Consider the following 22,698-nt stretch of genomic DNA (forward strand, 5'->3'; position numbering starts at 1 on the left):
CTTCCTGTCGAGAGACAGACAAATAACCAGTCATAATTCATTAACAAAAAGAAAACAATAACCTATACATAATATGACGCAGACAAATATGATTTGCGTCAGCACACACACACTGGCGGCGTACGTCACACAAACACACACAGGAAATGGGCAGAAAATTAAAGGGCATATCAATGAGTTTTGAAGCTAACCACAAAAAAAAAACATTTAAAAAAAAATTAAAAACTTAAACATACTCATATTACAATTAAACTTAAAGCAAGATAAATGGACAAACAGACGTACAAAAAGTCATAATTGAATTATAGAGTAGGTACGCTGTTGTGAAGCTGCAATGAAGGCTTTTTCTGTATTTTGGATTAGAAGGAGAGCGATTTGTTGGCAGACGAACAAATCCCACTCCAAAAGTGTACACAAAGAAAAAGACAAAAAACATGGTTGCCAAATTTAAACTTTTAACTTTCCCTTTTTAATTTTCTATTTAAATAGATGGCATTTATCCTAAGGGAAATGGAGGCTTGTGTGGAAGGGAAAGAAACCTATCATTAAATAGTTATTTTAAATAAAAAATAAAAATAATTGCCTTTATTAAATAACACAAACTAGTAAAATTGAAAATGGAAAGATTTGAAAGTTGAGATCCTGTATTTTTATTTGAGCAAAGACGACCCCTCCGTTTTGATAAGGAAAGAACTTTTAATGTGATTATTTTGTAAATGTTAAAATCTAGAAAACAAAGCCGGTTTCTTATCAAAAAACGCAATATTTAATTATTCATAATTAAATATTAAAAGATAATCATGCTTATATTCAATGATATAATTTTTGTATCAGCTAAAATACTAATTTAAATCTTTGTTTTTGACGTTCAGTTCTCAATTGTTTTCACCTTTTCCGTCCCTTTACCTTCTCTCTCTCTCTTTCTTCTCTCTCTCGTCTCTCCTGTCTCTCTCTCTCTCTCTCCCTCTCCCTCCCTTAGTTTCTACCTGCCTTAATATCGACAGCTGACTTATCAACATGCAAGTACGTACTGTACAAATGGTTTGGACCATTGTTTTTTGTAAGTCAATGCAGTGCAGCGCTTCTATTGTAATAATGTTTGCCTGTTTTATCCACTCGTCAGTGACTTTTTTTTATTATGGATGCTTCATGGATTTTAATAGAGGACAAAATATTTTAATTTTCGTTAAAAATATACCTAGTCTATTAAAATTTGACAAATGGCGATCTTGGCTATTTCTGAATAACTCTTTTGTTTCTTCCTTACTATAGAGCTTTTTTAGGTCGAGGGAATAAATTACAACTTTATTGTGTTAGTATACCTTCACCGAATAAAAAACGTCTCAAGAAAATATCCATCCCGACCCAAAAGAAATTTTCTTTACTTTTTCTTTTAAAAACACAAATTTACAGTGTAGGGTCGACTCCCCTCCCCTCCCTAATGTGTCCCTGCCGTTAGAGACGTAGTAATAAGTCTTATTGATGTGCCCCTGCATTTAGGGGCGTCACCCGGACCTAGTCGAATATATCTAAACTGCTTGTTTCAGTTTCAGAAATGAAGCTCTTTCATGGTGGGAGTTGCTATTCGGTTGTTTGGACAGTTGTATTACTTTTATTCAGGTGAGAAATAGCTTCTAAGGTTCTGAGCTATATCCTAAAAAATACATGTATCGTATTATAGACAATTGTCAACCAAAAATATGATAAAATCCTATAATTGAGCTCTATTTTTATTGCAGTTTTTGCTATAGATATCGCAAAAGATTCTTAGATAAATTGTAAATATTGAATCAAATAAGACTTATCAATTGATTTATCTATTTAGCTTTGTTTTATCCCAAGAAAGTTCCCAGGAGCACTCCTCACAAAATGTCCAGGTAAAATAAAGTATCTATAGAATTGCGTTCTCATCAGAATCGAATATTGGACTGGTATTGTAATGTTTACCTAATGTTTATTTTTTGAGGGGTTAAAACTTTCACATGACATAGCTAATACAGTGAAAAGTTAATTTTTATTATTAACTCTTGGGATGAACCCACGACTGTGGCGGCGTAATACGTAGAGCATCCGCTCGTTGTCGGGAATGTTTTAGGTTCGAATCTCGGCCCGACAACGCGTCATAACTAAAGATATTAAAATTGTTTCCTACTGCTGCTCCTTTAGTTGCGCCACATAAATAGTCAGAGTGGAGGAGGGGGGATTCCTTGGCCCAAAACAGGCGCAACTTAATATCATGCTCAGTTCGGACTTCCAAACATAGGTTTTGCAATCAAAGTGTTTGTTAAAAAAAAGATATCTTGCTGTTTTCTCTGTCCTCAAAGGCTATCCGAGGCTTAGTCTTGGGATGGCTTTTAGCTATTTTTCGGCCTTCCTTACCCCAATTACAGAGCCCCAAGATTTTAGGGGCGAAGACATTAAAAAAAGACATTTTAACGGACAAATTACATCGTTCTAGCATAAAGTTTTATTGCTTATTTTATCACTAAACCTTTCAATTTTCTTACAAAAAATGATCGATTTTATTTGAATTAATACCTATTAACTTATACCTAGTTATCAGAATTTAATGATTAATGGCCTATTTTCTTCGTTTTTAAAGACAATAGAACATAAAATAATATTTCATTTTTTATTTAAAAAAATTCAGTAAAATCTAAAATTCAAAACTTAGGTGTTAACATCTAAAAATGGTTTTAGCGCATTTTTCTTATGCTCAAATCTTATACCCTTTGCAAGAATGACTGCAAAACGCTTTAAAGTTGAGATATAGAGCTAAAAATTGAAAAAGATACTATTGGGGACATGTAATAGAACATTTTAAAGTTTGAAGGCATTATCTCAACCAGGGAGGGAGAAGTGGCCCCCTCCATTTTTTTGTCACTATACTCCCCATAGAATTAGTTCTTGACATAAAAAACCACTTCTAAAGGTATTTTGTCCTCAAACAAGTAAATGCGGAGGTATAAAACATAATCTTATTAAATATTTAAGCTTATTGGTGGGCCAAGGTAAAAATATTAACAGTGGTGGGGTTAATCCAACCCAAGTTATATAATATATCAACCTTCCCTACCCCCCCTAAAAAAAATGGATTTTCAGTAGTAGACTTTGGGGGGCCAGTACTCGCTCCCTGGTTCAGATATGGCCTTCAAACTTTAATATATACTAGTACATGTCCCCGATGGTATCTGTTTCAATTGTTAGCTCTATATCTCAACTTTAAAGCGTTTTGCAGCCATCTTGCAAATGGTGGAAGATTTTAGCATAAGATAAATGCGATGAAACTATTTCTAGATGTTGACACCTAAGTTTTGAATTTTTGATTTTACTGTATTTTTAAAATAAAAACTGAAATATTTTTTTGATATTCTATTAATTGTCTTTAAAAACGAATCATTAAATTCTGATAACTATAAGTGGGGTAGAATTGCTTTCAGAAAAGTTTTCACAAAAAAAAATCTTTAATTTTTAATCCTGGACTTGTCTTGTTTGAACCTTTTTCAGCCTTCCCAAATTTCAACCAATGATTACAATAATTCAACCATGGAAAGTTCAACTGAAAAAGATGTTACTGCTGATATTTTAACAACTGATGGCAGAGTTGATGATAGAATTACAGTGCAAGCTTTAAGTTCTACTGAAAGTATAAAGACCTCAACTACCGATGATTCGGCAAAAGCAGGAATAATAGAAATTTTAAAAACTGATTCATAAATATTTGAAACCATTGTATCTTTGACTTCATCACAGCAATTGACGAAGTATACTGTTTTTAACTTTAAAGTCAAACTATTTCAAAATAAAAAAATTGTGCTTTGTATTTTACCTAATTCAAAATCTTTTCAATAAAAGTTTAAAATCTTTATTTCTTAAAGCAGACGCAATGATAAATGAACCTTCCAATGAAGATTCAACAGAAAATCAAATAGCTACCTTTGTGCATTTGAAGGATGAAATATCTGCTAATGATAACTTGGATGATTTAAAATTGTCTCTTGGAAGTGACTCATTTATACAAGCTATATCCGATATTGAAACCAAAACTCAAACAACAACCAAAATTCTAGAAATCTGGGAAGATACTTCAATTGCTGAACAAGTTAAAGAGTCTGTGTATGAAACAATTCCTGTAATAACTTTGATAGAATCTAATGAAGAAATCGTTGGACAAGTTATTACAACAGAAGCAGAGCTCACTCATTCAACTGTTAAATCCGAAGATAGATTGAAAACTGACCCAGAAGAAGATTCAAATGATGTTATAAATATGGTAGGTATCATTTCAACCTCTACACCACCATTTATAAGTTTTGGTTCAACTACAGATTTTGATTTGTTATCAACTGTTACTAACACAGAAGCAACAGATTATACTGAAATAACAACAAATACTGAGGTATCGGACAATGTAATAAAAGATTCATCAGAGGATACTTTTGCTGAAGATTCAACAAACATTTTAAATGTTGAAGAGATACCAGCCACTAACAAAAACAGTGCAACGGTCAGGGAATCAAATAGTGACAACTTTTATGAAAACTCAGATTCTGAGAGTATCAAAGATTTAAATGACAAAATGATCAAAACTTCTACATTTGCAAATCACAATAGTAAAACAGAACAAAGCTTAAATGAGGGTTCATGGATATTAAATGGTTTTGAAACAAACTTTACGACGAATTCTCTACTTCAGGAGGTGACTGTTGAAACTCCTCCTATTGCGGAACAATCATCAAAACACGAAATTACGGCCAATGATGAAGATGAAAAAGAAGACCTGATATTTAGAGTTGGTCTGGTATTTGAAAGGATGAGAAGAGATGTATATTTAGACAAAGAATCCGCAGCTCTGGCTTTTCTGCAGAAGCAAATTGAGAAGCAGGTTATTACTATTCTTTTTCCATTATTTACAAGAATTTGCTGCATGAAATCCAGGTTATGATATTATTCATTTTTATTTATTATTTATTTATTTTTATTGTCATTCTCGGAAACCATTCATACAGTTTTTATTCTATTACTCTTAATCATTGGCTAAAATAAATCTTGGTGACTTGTGATTATCAAATCTTGATTGGGTTGAACAAACAAGCAATTTCCAAACTTTTCCAATAAAAATGGAGGGGGCGGGTGCAACTTTTTTGAAGCCAAAACTTAAAGTCAAAGTAACTCTTTGTTTAGTTAAGTTTCTTTGACTTCTAGTTTTGGTTTTGAAAAGTGTTTCACCCGCCTCCCCGCTTTTAATCTACAGAAATTATGGTATATTTTTTGTTTATATTTTAGGTTTCACTTGGCCTGCGATCAAGTTTGCCCTACTCTGCTAAGATTGAAAATATGACCATTGAACTGCAGGGTGGGCTTTCAGAAACTTCAGTTTACTAATTAAATTCCCAAGACTAAATGTTTTATTAAGAGAGGGGGGGGGGTAGTTTGTACACTTATAGGAAATGAAATTCTAGCATAAAACTTATTTTGTTGGGTTTTTTTTTATAGTTATCAATCCAGGTCTTTTTGTTAAGTAGGTACTCTAATCAGTTATGTGTTAGTTTCCATTAAAAAAATCAGCTCGATATCTTTCAAAATAAGTCCAAAACTTAAAAGTTTAGTGTATAAGGGGGTGTTTTACCCCAGTAGCCCCTAGGGGATAAAGGCGAAAATTCAATTTTCAAAGTTTTACAGGTAGATCCAATCATATGAGAGATTTTGCAAAAAGAATTGAATTGATAACTATAAAAACAAGCCTAAACCTCCATCAGGGAAAACTATACTAAAATTTCAAATGTTCAACCCCCCCCCCCCCCCTCCCTCCCTTGAGTGTACTATCATAATATAGTATCAAATGCTTTATATTAGTCTAAATCGGGTATGTTCTTTTTACTTTATTGACATGCAACTGAACTGTAGTTTATTTACCACAGGAAATGCTATGTTCTTATAAATAGTAGCTTACGGAAGGGGGTTTATAGGGGTGCCAACGCCACCACAAGATTTTAAGAAAAAACTACCTTCACACCCCCTGTAAGAATACGCCACTGTTTAATCAATGGATTTCCTCAAAAACTATTATTTGACATAAAATAATGAAAAGAAATATTATGAAAGCCCAAACAAATCAAGAGAATGAGCAAATTAGGTATTACTTAATAATAAACAAGGACGACTATGTCCAAAAAATGAGGTCGAACAGCTGAAACTGAAGAGTAGCTTCTCTTCTACAAGAATAATATTTTTAATCTAAGGGGGGGTTTTTTAATGCAACCATCTCGTAATCAATGATTAAATGGCACTTAGAATTCGAATTTCGATCTGAAATTGTGCATGAATAATCCTTGGTAGGTCTATTTTCCCTAAATCGAACAAAAAGTTGGAAAAGTAACGGCTGGCGGCTCAGCCGTTTAGCCGTTTTTTGCCTATTTTCAGGGCCAATTCATCATTAATTACGTAGAAATCAACTTTTTAAAACATATTTTTGGTTTAATTCATGTTAAATGATAGCAATAACAGTTTTTTTTAATTTCTAGTACCAACAGCTACCGGCTAGAACCGTTTGATAAGGTTTTAGAGCGAGATAAAGTATTATGTGTAGATAGGTTTCGTGACTAATATGCTCTTATAATAGCAAAAAAATGGGAAAACAGCTAAGCCGCCAGCCGTTAGCCGTTACTTTTCCAACTTTTTGTTTGATTTAGGGAAAATAGACCTACCAAGGATTATTCGTGCACAATTTCAGATCGAAATTCGAATTCTAAGTGCCATTTAATCATTGATTACGAGATGGTTGCATTAAAACCCCCCCCCTTATATTTTTCTAAAAAAATACAGCAAAATACAAAAATAGCTTCTTGATGGTACATTTTTAGTTTTTTATCTTTAATTTATATAAATATACCTATTAACAAAAGATTTTATTTTAGATCTTTGATTAAAATATATTTTAGCGGATGTAAACATTAAATTTTGTTATAAAACTTCACATCCCTTCCCCTCTCCCAAATTCTTATAATTTTGTGTTTTTTTTTAGAAGAAGGAGATCAATCAGACTATACATAAAGATTAGAGCAACGTTCCTTCTTGTTATCCATAACGTAAGGTAAGTAAACAATGGCAATATAGATAAATAGCTGAGCATAAAAATCATTGGAATATTATCTTAAACAGCAGCAGAGAAGTAAAAAATAAAGCTACTTGTCCTTTCATATATTGACTGTTACCTTATTATATGTTTCATCATTATTTGGCCACAACTCAGTCAAAAATGCTTACAAAATAAACCTTTTTCGACCTTAGATACTCAAATAGTTCCTTAACAAGCCCCATCAATCAGTTTTGAGATATCTCCATATTTCATTTTCAAGGTAACTTAACTAAAGAGGACTATCCACGAACAAGAGCTAGGGATTTTAAGCATCTTCCAGCATTGACCCATAGTATTTTTTTGGTAAAAATACTAGGTTTATGTTTAATATTTGCTTTATCGACTAAAAAGTTAGGTTTCACCATGGTTTTATATGAAAAAAAACTTTGAAATGTTAAGCATTGTTTGGTGCAATATCATCGAATGTTTTGATGAGTTCAAACTGTTGTTTAAAAGCTTTGACACAAAATAAATTATTGTGATTAAAAATGTATATTTAGAAAAAGGGTTGGTAACTTGTAAACACTTTAATTAATATACTTTTGCAATTCACAACATTTGATGATTTTCTACAGCGTTATTTTCTTTTGTCCTTTGAACTCAACAAAGCATTTGATGATATTGCTTTAAAAATTGCAAAAATTGATTAACATTTTAAAGTTTTTTTTTCATATAAAACCATGGTGAAACCTAACTTTTAAGTCGATAAAGCAAATATTAAACATAAACCTAGTATATTCACTAAAAAAAATACCATGGGTCAATGCTGGAAGATGCTTAGAATCACTTGCTCTGGTTCGTGGATAGTCCCCTTTGGGTGTTACCTTTTATATGCTTAGATACCATAAAATCAATAAAAAAATACTTATTTAAATAGACCATTTTAAAATGGGATGAGGGTTGTCGACGCCCAGGTTGTGTATCCAACTCCCTTAATTTTGGCTGGGTGATAGATAGTGATAAACCCTCTAAATTACACTGAGTTTAAAGATACATCAGTCAATTAAAATTACAGAACACCTCTCATGGAACTACCACTGCACTAAAATTTTAAGTTAAGAGCTAATTTTTTAAGATATTGAGCTGATTTTTAAAATGGAACCTTTCATTAAATAAATGAGTTGAGTAGCCACCCCATATTTCATTTTTTTACTGTACTTCTAGGGGCTTTTGGGTTAAAGCCACACCCCCAAATACAAAATTTTTAAGTTTTCAGCTTACAAGCCCCTAGAATTAAAGTGCATAAATGAAATATGGAATGGCTAATCAACTCATTTATGCAATAAAAAGTTCCATTAAAAAAATCAGCTCAATATCTTTAAAAATTAGCTCTTAACTTAAAATTTTAGTGTTGGGGGGGGGGGGGTCTTTTGCCCTACTAGCCCCTAGAAGGAAAGTCCCAAAATTCAATTTTCAAAGTTTTACAGGTAGATCCAATCATATAAGAGAGTTTACAAAAAGAATTAGGTTGATAACTATAAAAACAAGCCCAAACGGCCAGGGCAAAATTTGATACTGAATTTTCATTTCCTATAACTGTACAAACTTCCCTCCCCCCCCCCCCCTTCTTGTCCCGTCAATTTCAAACTTAGTAGGATGATGTATTTAAGAGTTAGGTGATGGATTCAGACTTCAAATAATGTTGAATAGTTTCTTTGTTACTCTTATATACCATTTTTTTGCTTCGCTTTTCGGCGGATGCTGTCATCCTTGTTTTTCATAGGTTGGATGAAATGAATGCAGTAGAGTCTATGATCTTGAGTCAACTCAATGCTACGAATACGGTGGAACAACCATTGCTAGAAAGTAAGAATTTTCTGCGCAAGGATTTTTTTTTAATTCACTTATTTACCATTGACATTTTGTATGATTGTTGAGAAGTTTCATCTTTTACTCCTATTTTAAAAGATGTACCGGGTATAGTCCCTTTCGCGGCAACGCCTCTTAAGGAGCGTTTTTCGTATTTTCACAATAGCTTTTGCTAGGATATTTTAGGTTAGGCTTGGTGATTGCAAAGTAGGGTTAGGCAATTGGCCCCGCAGGGTCAGAGGCCCCAGATGCTTGGGGCTCAGCCGCTAGTGTTGAATATATTACAAGCCCTAATTATTGAAGCAAAAATTCAAATTGATGTAATACAGCGAGAAAAATATAAAAAAAATCGGAGGAAGATTGTTTCTCGACATTTTAAAATTGTGCCATATAAACGCAGTTGTCATGTTAAATCTCATAGATGTAACCTTTTTTTCCGGCTAAGTTCCATTTTATTTTAGACTGGCGGCTACGCCCCTAGAGTCCTTTAGCATAATGTAAATGTTTTCTTGTAAATTTACCTATGTAACGGTCAGCTATTCACTAAAAAATATTTTTTCGTCGCTAGATGGGATTATATGTATTTGTTTTTTTTGCGATTACTCTTGTGAGGGTGGTGGTACCCTCCCTCTAAATAGTTATAAACCTTCCCTGGACCTATGAAACCTATACTGCAAAGGAGAACCATATCAAGGTTAATAAGATTCTTCGGTACAGACAAACAAACAGACAGACAGAGATTTTATACAAGTATTTAGATACTAAAAGTGCCCCCCTCCCCCTTCTAATTCAATTATATTTTCTATATTCATATAACAATATATAAATATTCTAGGGGTAAATGCTTGCAAGAAGGTTGGGCAGACTTATGGAGACCTTACTGACCCTGAGGAATGCTGTGTCGGAGGATTTTGTGTCCAGTCTCCTCTCTATCATGGGTAAGCAGAAGTAGACGTTTTATGAGTTTTCTCATACTAATTTTACAATATCTGACATGTAGGGTTGGCAACCCGACTAATTTTTGGACCGGATTCGGATTCTTACAAGAATCCATCCAAAAATAAAACGGATTCTCCGCGGATTCCGGATTCTTATTTTTTTTGTGACTGATTCCGGGTACTGGATTCCAGATTCTAGCAATATTTTAAAAGGTTTAAAAAAATAAATTAGGGGATTAAATTATACCAGGTACTGGGAAGAATCTAAAGCTACGTTTTTCATATTTTCTGATCTCTCCACTTGGTGGTATAGGTGGGTAGAGTTTGGGGGTTGTGATCTTTGCCTTCAAAGAGGGGGGGGGGGGGTGAAAGAAAAAACTCAAGACGCTAATTTTTGCCGAACAATTAAGAATCCGAATCCTCTATAAAAAATGGATTCCAAAATTGTCCAAAAATTGGGCGGATTCGGATTGCCAACCCTAGTGTCATGTGCCTGTTAGCAATGATAACTCCCCGCCCTTATTTTTTAAATAAATTGGAAGTAAGGGAGGGGTTTATTGGTTTTCTGTTATACGTAACCCCTTCGAAGGCCCCTAGCCATTTGGGGCCTATTCCTGTGGGGCTACCCAGTACCCAATATAACCTAATAATATGCTTATGTGAGTTGACCTCAGAAACTATATAGACTAGTTTGTTTATGTCTAAGTACCTTTGTTTGTCTATGAATGCTATTATGCTTATTTTTTTTCAAATCCTGTTTCTACATTTTATAACTATCATTAATTTGATACGTATATTCTTTAATTTTCCTATTTTCTACAAATTTTGTAAAATAACCAACTATTCGTAAATATTTTCTTTTTATAACACGTATCTTATTTTTTCCAAGTATCCTAAATTATTATTTTAAAATATTAATAGGTATATATTTGCTTTTTGATAATATTTTTTACATTTTTCCTTACAATGTACCAAGGTTTTAATAGTTATTTCTCGTATCGTATTATACACGGCTTTCCGCGGATATAGAATGTACAATTATAGCCGGTGCCTCCGGCACCTCGGGGCTAAAAAAACTAGTTTTAATCTTATGATTGTACATTTCTATATTCGTAGAAAACTGGATATAATACGATGCTAGACATAGTTTTTTCGTATTCATGAGAACCGGTTCCTATCCACCGGATTCAAATGAATACGAGAAAAGCTTTTCTATAATTTTGGTCGGTCCGTCCCCTTTTATCGATAATTTAGACATGAGTTGTCCTATCAATTTAAAACTTGGTATGTTGATTCCTGTAGAAGATATTAAAAACAAGTTGATTTCTAACTTTTGACAACAATTCTTTCTGTGATTTAATTATCCTATTCATATGATTTTTTAAATACAGATTCATAGAACAGCATTTTACAATGTTATAAATGTAAGTATGTCCTTAAACAGTATCCTGTATTGGAGAAGTTTTGCAACAAATTTACTTACAATTTTGGTTACACTAATACATTTGTATTCTGCTTATTCAGTTTTGATACTTTATAAGTGTTAATGTTCGTTTGTCCTTCGGATCAGAGCCTCGCATTTATGGATTTGTCATCCTTGTTATTGTATACAGTTCACGTTTTTTTTTTGTCAATTTATCCTTATTTCAATATTAGTTAGCATTAAACTATTTGTACAAGAATATTAAAATATTTTTTATTAAAATACGCAGGTAAATTTAGATATTTTACCTGTCCATAGTCCACCAGAGTATTTGAAGAAAAAAATACATTGTAAAGGCCTGCAGGACCTGAACTTGGAGGCCGATTTAAATTTTTTCTTCAGATATGTTAATAACATCCAAATAGATGCATATTCTGTTTTATAAGTTGACCTCTAACTCTTCAAATAAGAAATTTGATTTTTTACCTGTCCAGATTGGACCTGGAGGCCTGCAGGACCTGAACCTGGAGGCCAATTTTAATTTTTTCTTTAGATGTGTTAATAATACCCAAAAAGATGCATATTCTGTTTTATAACTTGACCTCTAACTCTTCAAGTAAGAAATTTAATTTTTTACCTTTCCAGAGTGGAACTGGAGGCCTGCAGGACCTGAACTTGTAGGCCGATTTAAATTTTTTCTTCAGATATGTTAATAATACCCAAAAAGATGCATATTCTTTTTTATAAGTTCGCCTATAATTTTCAAATAAGAAATTTTATTTTTTACCTGTCCAGGGTGGACCTGTAGGCCTGCAGCACCTAAACCTGGAGGCCGATTTTAATTTTTCTTCAGATATGTTAATAATACCCAAAAATATGCATATTCTGTTTTATAAGTTGACCTCCAACTCTTCAAATAAGAAATTTTATTTTTTACCTGTCCAGAGTGGACCTGGAGGCCTGCAGGACCTGAACCTAGAGGCTGATCTCAATTTTTTATTCAGATGTGTTAATAATACCCAAAAAGATGCATATGATATTCTGTTTTATAAGTTGACCTCTAACTCTTCAAATAAGAAATTTAATTTTTTACCTGTCCAGATTAGACCTGGAGGCCTGCAGGACCTGAACCTGGAAGCCGATTTTCATTTTTTCTTTTGATATGTCATTAACATCCATAAAGATGCTTATTTTGTTTTATAAGTTGATCTCTTCATGTAAACGTCAAATCTCTACTGAAACGTCAAACTGTTACTATTAGGACAAACCCCAAAAACAGATGAATTGGCTGATTTTATTATCTTTATGATGTATGATATTTTTTTAGAAACCTTCAACTCAAAATCATCTCTGCATAATTTATCAGTATTTCTTTCCTTAGCAATTTTTTTTGTATTTATGTACTTTTCTTCTCACTGGCGGCTACGTCCCTGAAGGCCTCTAGTGGCACTGTAAATGTTTATTTTTTCTATTTGCATTTATCTATCTGCATTTAAAACAGAGATAACCGACAAGCATATTCTTCCCATGAAGGAAGGACTCGAGACTGTCAGAGAATTAGTGGATGCTAGAGAGCAAGCATCAAGGAATTACTGTGTGTGCATAAATGGCTTGTTTGTACCAGAGGCTCAAGCCAAAAATATCTCTGAATATGACCATGCTAAGCTTTGCATGGCCGCTGTTCGTGATATGGTTGAGCCTGTGTTGATATAAAAGAAAGATTCCATTGGTTTCAGCGTTGAACAACCATCAGATTACATTGAGACAGCTCATGTATTGCCCATCCCAAAGAGTGGTAACTATTTGTGCCCGCCTTTTTTTGTGCGTTTCAAAAATCGCAACCTTCGAAATCTTATTCTTGCCAACAAACATACACACAGACAAACAGACATCCTGTTACTTAAGTATAAGGATTGTTATATATTTTCTTCTAGGGAGCTTACTAGCTTTACCAGAGACCTGATATGTTCCACTGATGGATTTTGTAACTGGCACGTATACTCCAGGCCTCTCGTTGTCACGGAAATCATTTTTCATCAGCTTGTCAGGTAACATTTGTCAGGCCATTTTAGGGATATTAAGGAATTCGAAATTTTGAATTTATAAAAACTACAGACTAGGTATAAATCAAAGTGGTTTCACAGTGTTTTTTTTGGTTTTTAAAAAAGCTCACTAATATTAGTAAAAATTCCACCTATATGTAGGTATGTTTATTTAAGAAAATACTAAATAATGAGATAACATGAATAAGGAAAGAAATATGTAATTATTTGATTTACCTTATGAAACTTTGTTTGATATATCATTTTTAATTCATCTGAAACCTTATCTTTAAATTTCACTACTGTGCAGTTTGACTTAAAATAGCGTTTAATAGCGCACAACATTTTATAATTTTAATCATCATTATGTAAATGCAACAGGATGTCTGTCTAGGGGGTTCTTCTTTACAGTGAAGCTTCTTATAGGTCTAGGGCTTTATAGTTGATTATTATAATTTCCTCCCTTAGTCGTCGCTAGTTTTGATATAAGAATAATTTTGAAGTTTGCCTGGATTAATTTACCTACTTATTTAAAATGTTTATTGGAGGAAGGAAAACTATTAAATTACCACCTAACATCTAAATTTTTTTAGACTGGCTCATACTGTTGAGAACCAGATAGTTGTTCCTCAGATGATCTGTCAGAAATGTCCGTCCTGGTGTCAAACTTCATGTACACAGGTTGGTATGGATTCAATACCGATTAATATCCGCTGGAGTGTTGTTGTAGTAGCCCTGATTCTCTGAAGTTAGGATTCAGATGCACACGGAGATTGGTTGTGAGAATCCTTTGGCCAATCGCTAGATTGGTAAGCTTCGCGCACAGCTGTATGTATTGAATGGTACATTTCAAGCTGACCCGCAATTCTCGTGGAAGCTACTCAATTATTACATCACCCTGGCCTAATTGAGTATGGCAGGTGTTCCATTTTAAGCCACCCTAATGAATGGCACTCTCATAGGAATGAAGAGCATGGATGAGAGAAAGCATGATTTAATTTGCTTGATTTGTAGGGTCCTAACTTCCTACAGATCTCCCTCCTTACAACCTAGAGGCATCACAGAGAAGGTTGCGTGATAGTATTTATGACAAATTGCGAATTAATTTGTCATTCAAGTTCAAAGTCTGTGAGGAGAATTGAACTCGAAATTTCTCAACCACAGCGCAGTGCGTTAACCACTACACCATGGGACACCTCATCCGCTGGAGTAGAACCGGTTCTCAGCCATACTGATAAATCATGCATAGCATCGTGTTACATACAATTTTCCACTAATATTAAAATAAAGATCTTCGGCCCTTCTGGGCTTAACACAATGGTTTTAATCTTATAGTTTTTTATTTTGATTTCTGCGGAAATACGATGCGATAAATAACTATTGTTAACAGAGCATTTCTTGGCGGTTTCTCCAGGGATGTCCCATAGTGCAAAAACCGCGTTATCTTTTTAGTTAACTTGAACACTTCAGATACTTTTTGAATTTTGATTGGTTGGTTCAAAACTAGTAGTGACCAAACTTCTCAACCAATTATATAAGGGGTTATTTTGTTAATCATTGATTGACATTGACTTATCCCTTCAGATCCCTGAGGTTCCCCTCAAATCGCATTTAGACCAAAAACGAACGTTTTTAAAACGATAGGTTAGGTTAGGTAATATAGTGGCTGAAAATGTATGTTTCTTATCTTCATAAAAGAAAATAAGGAAGGGGGAGGGGGACTCAAATTAAATAATTTTTGTATTAGTTTTGTAATCTCTATACTTACAAGATTATTTCAATAGATTTATTTTCTCTCAATTATCTTCATTTTATGAGTTTTATAAGTATACCTTACAAAATATAATATTGCTATTAATTTTATTTTGTTTCTATTATTATATTTTCGTTGTAATACTATCCTGGCGTATTATATACTTTTGTCTATTAATCTTTTTTGTTGATTTTGCAACAAATGATTAAAAAAAAGTATTTGCTTCTTTTGTGTTGGGAATCTTTATAATACTATTTGATCTGATTTACAGAATCCTCTTACTTAAAAATTGGTCTAAAGTCAATAGATAAATTATTTTAACAGTTCAAGTAATAGTTGAAATGTGTTGATTTTTTTGAGTGATTTTGTAGTTTAAATAACATTAAAACCACTTTAAGAACCTTATTTAGGATCTCTATCAGGGATTTTAATGGATAAGACAATGGATAGTGAATTTATTCGACCCACCCCCATCCCCTCCCTCACTATCTCCCAATTATGAAGATTAAAATTATTTGTGGTTAAGTTAGGTTGCTGTTAGTTTGTACAAAGCTGGATCTTTAAATCATTTAGTGGTGCGCTAAATCGGGGCGATTCAGTTCGGCGCACCTAGATATTATTAGATTTCAATCTTTAAATCAAAATGGAATGGGTGAACCAGCGCGCCCAGTGGCGCGGTACTTGCGCGGCAATGGCACTCAAGATTTTAAAGATCCAGCTCAGCACAATCTAAAGGGGTAGTTGCACGAAATGCATTTAAACTTGAATTTAGTGAACTGCATATTTTTTCCTATCCAATGGTTAAAACTACATTTATAGGGCATATTTTTTGAAAGAATTTCAATTTTCTACCATGTACCTAGTCAATATTAATATTAAAACTTGAAAATCGTATTTGTGATATATGCAATTTATATAGCTGGCTATTTTCACAAAAACAGCATGATGACTAATTTAGTGATGTCTAATTATTTGTTATTCATTGTAATTGTATTGTATCTAATGCCTGAAATCATTTAACTGAAATGCACTTCATGGAACTATCTTTACAAGTATAAACCTTCAAAGTTAATTAGAGCAAACTAATATCAGAAAGAATCTTTTGGGATTGGGATAATTTCCAGTCCTATGTCCCTTACATTACTGGATCTTTTCGCATTAATTATTCTAAAAACAATAGGATAATTAGGTTAAATTGAATATTAACATTTTAACAAATGTCCAGTGGTCATAAAAAAAGAAGAGGAATTACTATAATGAGAAAGATTGACATGAGAAAATCACGAAACCTTCAATCAAAATATTTATGTTTTGTAGCATAATGCTCGACAGACAAAGTAAGCTGAATTATACAAGCCATTTGGAAATAAGTTTACTTTATTAAGAAATAAGTAATCTATCTTAAATATCAGCCGAAAATCAGGTGCGGATGGACAGACAGATAAGTTAATTTTAGAGTAAATTCACTAGAGAACTAGATTCTATAAACTTTCTTTGAGAAACAAGGGTGTTAAGGGGGGGTTAATGCAACAATCTCGTAATCAATGATTAAATGGCACTAAGAATTCGAATTTCGATCTGAAATTATTCATGAGTAATCCTTGGTAGGTCTATTTTCCCTAGATCAAACAAAAAGTTGGAAAAATAACGGCTGGCGACTGGTGAGAAAACTATTATGTAACCATGAATTCTTTTAGGGATATGAGAGTAAGAACGTTATGGTGTTGGACAGTGAAAATACATTGAAACAGAGTCACATCCTAGGTAATCATTATTTTTGTTCTCACAATCTTTGTCTTCAAGTACCTAATGGTAAATATTGAATATTGCACCAACTTACTCTATTATTATCACATATCTAACATAGCCAAAGAAGAAATATTATTTACTTATTTTATTATAACTAGCGACTAGACTCCTAGAGACCTAGAGGGACACTTACGGTAAAGGAGAAAGGGCAAGTCTAAACTCTCCATTCCATCAAGTATCAACATTTTCTTGGAGTTGTGGAGGTAAAAAAAACATCTTTTTATGAATTTATAAGATGTAAGGAAGAACCATAATGGTGATGGGGAGGACAGAAATATCACCACTGCCAATAATATAATCCATGTTTTTGTTGGATCTTGTTGAACTTGTGACAGTGATGGGGAAGACAGAAATACCACCACTACCAATAATGTTATCCTTGTTTTAGTTGGATCTGGTTGTACTTGTGACAGTAATGGTGAGGACAGAAATACCACCACTACTAATAATATTGTCCTTGTATTAGTTGGATCTGGTTGTACTTGTGACAGTGATGTGGAGGACAGAAATACCACCACTGTCAATAATATTATTCTTGTTTTAGTTGGATCTGGTTGTACTTGTAACAGTGATGGGGAGGACAGAAATACCACCACTACCAATAATATTATTCTTGTTTTAGTTGGATCTGGTTGTACTTGTGACAGTGATGGGGAGGACAGAAATATCACCACTACCAATATTATTATTCTAGTTTTAGTTGGATCTGGTTGTACTTGTGTGTGCGAATGGGGCGTTTGTCCATATTTAGGTATGGAGACCGCTCTTCTATGAGTACTACTAAAACCTAATTTTAATGCAATACACATAGACATTCTCATCGTCGGTTCGTTTGTTTAGAATGCTTAACCCTCTATTCCCACAAGTATAATACGAATTTGGTTGAGCTGGTGGAAGCTCAACAAAAGACCCACGCGAAGTATTATGTTGCTTTAACCTAAGAATAAATGGTTGGTTTTGATATTCGATCAGAATCATATAAGTATATTAAGTATTAAGGAAGGAAAATGTTTTTATAAAGTGTATTTATATCACAAGTGCATAAGTTAAGTATGGAAATATTTACAGGATAAGTGTTAAAATTATAAGTAGAGTAGGACAGAAATATGCCCTAAGTCCCAAGCAGTGAATTGTGCTAAGTGTTAGAGTTCTAACATAAGGCCTGAGCTCAATTCATGCTAAGTACTAAGGGGCCTAAATTTAAACTACAATGCATGCCAAACAACTAAGTCATTACCTTTTAAAGCCAGAAAGAGAAGTTGATGGTAGGAGAGTTAGTAAATAACTGAATAAATTCAAGAGGTACATGCTATAACATTAGCTCTGGACCAGGATTTTAGTGTTTGTCTGTGCAATTAAATATCTGTGTGTTAATATGTGACGTAAATCAGGCATGGTTGTAGGCATACATATATGTACTAGTTGTTTATACGATTACATTAACTATAAACATAATATCTTTAATAAACATATATTATTAGCAAATCACATACAGATTACCATGAATAGGCTCTCGTTACCCATATATGGTGTCATATAGGTAGAGACAGGCCTATGAATGCATAAATTGATACAAATAATGCCTTGGGCCTAGCTAAAGTAATTGTGTCTTGCCCCTGAGTGCTACTAGTTAATTGCAGGGCACGTGTCAATCAAAGGTTCATAATATGATCTATAAAGTGTTGATTCTATATCAAGCATAGATAGATAGTTGTGGATGCGAAGCATTTCTGTAAAAGTCTCATATGTACGTTCAAAGAATTTGAAAATTGAGGATCGCATCTCCAATGGGGGTAAGTTGTTAAAAAAGAAAAAAGAGAAAAAGAAAAAGTTTAGTAGTCCCAGTATATAGGCATATATAATAAACTATAAATGTATTCCAAGCTAAGTTAAATACGCTTTCCATTAAGAAAGTATGATTTGCGTATTTTCATAGCTGGGTATACAAGATGATAAACCTCCCAAATAGAATACATTCTTTTCTTGAGGGGTTTAGTTTTATCTAACATTGTCACATCAATAAATGTTTTTGCGTTGGTTGTTCTGGATAGTTCAGCTTCTTCTGATGATGAACTAGGTGGTGAAGTGCTCTCGTTCGAAGTGTAGGTTGAGGTTGGGGGTGAGGTAGATATGTAGCCAAGGGCGTCCACTTGTGCTACCTCGTTTCCATTCTCGTCCAAGGTGATTGAGTGATTTTCCAGGTCATAGTAGAGTTGGTTGAGGTCATCGGTAGAGAGGGACAGTGTGCTGCTGGAGCTGGTGTCACTATCGGTCTCCACTCTACTATCTTCTCTGGTAGTCAGGGCTGTATTTAACAAGAAATTCCTGATGGTGATGGATAGGTTCTCTGAGAATCCATCGTACTCTGGTGTGGTGATGATGTTGTTGTTCTCGTCTATAGTGTCAAGGTGTTGACAGGAACACAACCGCAATCCGTCCAAGGTAGGGTGGTGGTAGGGCTCCAATACTCCATGCTCATCTAGGTTATCTCCAGGCTGGTCCATGGTAGATCCTAAAAAGAGTTAGTGCGCGTGCTCCAACCGGTTCCTTGGGGTATCCTGGCTATGGTAATCTAAACAAAAGAAGTTTTAATAATCTTTTATTAATCCTTTTATCCCTGGGATATTCTAGAAATTCTTTCGTTACAGATAGACCTATAATGGATTGGTTAGTTATCTCTATTTCTGTTAAATATAACTGTTTCCTGAATATAAACAATATTTTATATAAAAATGTATAAGTACAATTAGTATTTACATATCGTATTATTTTCTTTGGTTACATTACTCGTATGTATGTAAAAATATAAGATTTTACTAACAATAGTTGGTAACCCTTTGTTTGTATATTTTGTATATGTACATATGGTTTATACCATTGTTGGTATTAGCTGTATTTATGTTATTTTTAACATGAATAAATTTTGATCATTTTAAAGACTAATATCTTACCTTACGTCGCTATCAAGTGTACCTTTTAAACTTAATATCTATAAAATATATCGTTCGACGTCCGTAATTAAATTTTACTTAACAATAAGTTGTCAACCCTTTGTTTATGTTTGGGCGGTCAAAAGTGATAGGGGTTGGATTTGAGCGAGGTTATAAAAAGCTGGCGGCCCAGTAATTATGCTCATTTATATAATAATTGTCTTTGCGAGCGGAGCTTGCGTTCGAGTGTTTAATTTTACCGCTAAATTCCAAGAGAATTTATATAAAAGTGATAAAATATAGTAACCCGTTCGTTTTATATGAATGTTTTTATGTTATAGATTGTTGATATGCCCACTATTGCATTCGTTAGCCGCTATTTAAGACTCAAGAATCTTTTTTTTGTCGATAAGGCCTTTATCACTGTGTTTTTAAACGAAAGTGGGTTAGAATCAATATGGGTACATCTTCAATATATGACAATTTTATTCTATATAATATTTGTAGTTTTGATAGGACATATCTGAGTCAGCAGGTAAATTGACGTACCTTGTTTTGTTTACGTTTTCCGTCTGCAAAAGTTAAATTCGTTCATCGTAAACAAAACTTATATTGACACAGATATGTTCCATCATTCTATTCGTTTTAACTTTTGATTACAGCGTTCCCTTTTTATAATCAAAACTTATTTGAGTCCTGATTCAAATCTTCTAAAACAATTTTACTATAGGTTTTAAAATAAGATTTTCTTTTTACTTAATTCAATTATAATGACGCTAATTGATAGATTATTTACGTTACGAGTAACTCAATCATAAAAAAAAAATGGTCGCTTATAGAAATTATATTTAGCTAGCTTTATCGAGAGTGTTTTTAAACATCATTGAAGATATTCAGATTTAGCTAGTACATAAGTTTTTTTTTTTTATTGCTTGATACATCATAATGAATATGTTTTTGATAGCTCAGCGATAGCTATTTTTAAGCGTTGAATCATGTAAAATTAATTACATATTCTTTAACTTAATTGAATCTAATAAAACAAAGTTTTAATGTTTGAATAGCTTAACGATAGCTATTTTCAAGCGTTGAATCATGTAAAATTAATTACATATTCTTTAACTTAAAGAATTTTACTTTTAGATGATAAATCAAAGTTTAATGGTTAGGAGGTTCAACCATAGTTGCTTAAAATACAAAAAAAAACATTCGTGTGTACAGTCTTTTTCATAAAATCAACTTTGCTATATTGCCTTTCAGAATCACTAGTCCTCTATTTTAAATTTACATTCGCTCATAATGTATGTGCCTGACAGCCTGGACGCGCATCAGAATATTAAGGAAAGATTCGAGGAATCAATGAGGGCGGCTGCGGCCACTCTTGCCAATTCCTCGTTTCTTGAAAACTCCTTAGACGACTCGAGTTCAGTGTACAGCGACCAGTCTGGGATGCCAAGCCTTGCTGATGTCGATGACTATGGGGGTACAAGTACTGTAGAGTCCGAAAGGGATCAAGGGGAGATGTTCGGCAACGAGCATCTCTCACTGATGCTTAGTAGAACGATACAAATCATCTGGTCTCTCCTCAATTCGGTGATGCAGAACTCCTGCGGTGACATTGGTGACGATGTTGCCGGAGGTGATTCTGGGTCTGCCGAGTTGGGGAGAGACCAGAAGACGAGTCTGGACACCTTCAACATGGATGGCTTAATTAACATGTTGTTGGGTTTTGGCTTGTTTTCATGTGCTCTTATAGTGGTCTTCTTCGGCGCTGTAGGGCTTGAGACTCTTACACGTATTGACAACACCTCAGACAGGTCGCTGGCTCGCTGGATAAGAGATGTATGTACGCGCCTCCGAAACATAGGCGTCAGGACCATTGAGCTTCTCCACTGCAGTAACAGGACCAACAGGACTAGAGCTGGGGCTATGTCGCCAACTGCGGAGCCGTCGGACACCATGTATGAAGCCGCGTCCTCTGAGATTGATGATATTCTGTCGGATACACAGGTGAGTTTTCTTCTGTTGTATATTTCTTTTTTTTTTTTTGTTTTGTATAATTTTTTTTTCTAGCCACCCGATTTGTCTAATAAAGCATCATGTTGGGGCAGGGTTGTTCTGTCCTATTCTCACTTCCTCAACGTTGACTTTCGGCTCTTCCATATATATCGCTCACCGTTTGTCGTCGTTTTATGTCGCCAGAGAAATCCGCTCGGTTACCGCAATTAAGTTGAGATACCAGTTAACATTTACTAAAATCTTAAGTAGCAACCTAATATTATTTCCCTCTGGGAAAGTTAAGAGTTTGCTCGTGCCGTACGTTTCTCATTGGGGTTTAAATGTTAGATCAAGACTTTAATATTTTCCTTTTGTTTTAGGCTCCCTCTGCTAGTCCATCGACTCCAGCAGAAGTAAGGTCCAGAATTGGCCTGTTTGCCGTACACTGTTTGTCTGCCACTGAGGATCGGATTACTGGAAGAAATGTGCCTGTGGGCTTGGAAACCTCGACGGGAAGTCCTGGCTTCCGTCCGTTGATTGTTGATCAAACAGAGCGTTTACATGTAAGTATCCATGCTTTCGTTTTCTATTAATTTTCAGAAAGAGGCTGTATATGTGTACACGTATCTAGAGGTATTTGCAACTAAAATTCTTTTATTGGTAGAATATTAATCTTAAAATGTATGGTTGCATAAGCATTTTTGAACCGATCTAAGATTTTAACTCTAGTATAAAGTGGGTTGAATTGCTACCTAATCATATAGCTTTACAGGATTTTAGGCATTCTCATTTCCTGATTTTCCTAGACTCGTTGTTGGCGTTGCGATTAAACTAATAAGATCTATTATATTTTAGGCG

At 33.9% G+C, this 22,698-nt stretch overlaps 1 protein-coding gene and 1 long non-coding RNA gene across 4 annotated transcripts in view; both read left to right on the forward strand.

Annotated features, from left to right (window-relative positions):
* The first annotated feature begins 1,476 nt into the window (after nt 1-1,476).
* Nucleotides 1,477-22,698, forward strand: part of LOC145326228 (uncharacterized) — a 44,085-nt gene continuing 22,863 nt past the window's right edge. The window contains exons 1-12 of one of the 3 annotated variants that reach the window (XM_080169416.1): nt 1,477-1,620; nt 1,826-1,877; nt 3,508-3,683; nt 3,877-4,885; nt 5,287-5,356; nt 6,121-6,136; nt 7,025-7,093; nt 8,862-8,944; nt 9,783-9,885; nt 13,243-13,356; nt 13,944-14,031; nt 16,801-16,867. In XM_080169416.1, coding sequence (XP_080025542.1) covers nt 1,556-1,620; nt 1,826-1,877; nt 3,508-3,683; nt 3,877-4,885; nt 5,287-5,356; nt 6,121-6,136; nt 7,025-7,093; nt 8,862-8,944; nt 9,783-9,885; nt 13,243-13,356; nt 13,944-14,031; nt 16,801-16,867 — 1,912 coding nt within the window. In that variant the 5' untranslated portion in view covers nt 1,477-1,555. Of the gene's footprint in view, nt 1,621-1,825; nt 1,878-3,507; nt 3,684-3,874; nt 4,886-5,286; nt 5,357-6,120; nt 6,137-7,024; nt 7,094-8,861; nt 8,945-9,782; nt 9,886-13,242; nt 13,357-13,943; nt 14,032-16,800; nt 16,868-22,698 lie in introns of all 3 variants that reach the window. The other 2 variants (XM_080169417.1, XM_080169418.1) reach the window with 2 other exon arrangements.
* LOC145326195 (uncharacterized) lies at nt 21,691-22,531 on the forward strand. Its single transcript, XR_013881790.1, has 2 exons — nt 21,691-21,852; nt 22,221-22,531. It is a non-coding gene; the product is annotated as an uncharacterized LOC145326195 (long non-coding RNA).

Source organism: Acartia tonsa, chromosome 8 (genome assembly GCF_053477335.1).
Source record: "Acartia tonsa isolate MP-2025a chromosome 8, ASM5347733v1, whole genome shotgun sequence".
NCBI lineage: Eukaryota > Metazoa > Arthropoda > Copepoda > Calanoida > Acartiidae > Acartia > Acartia tonsa.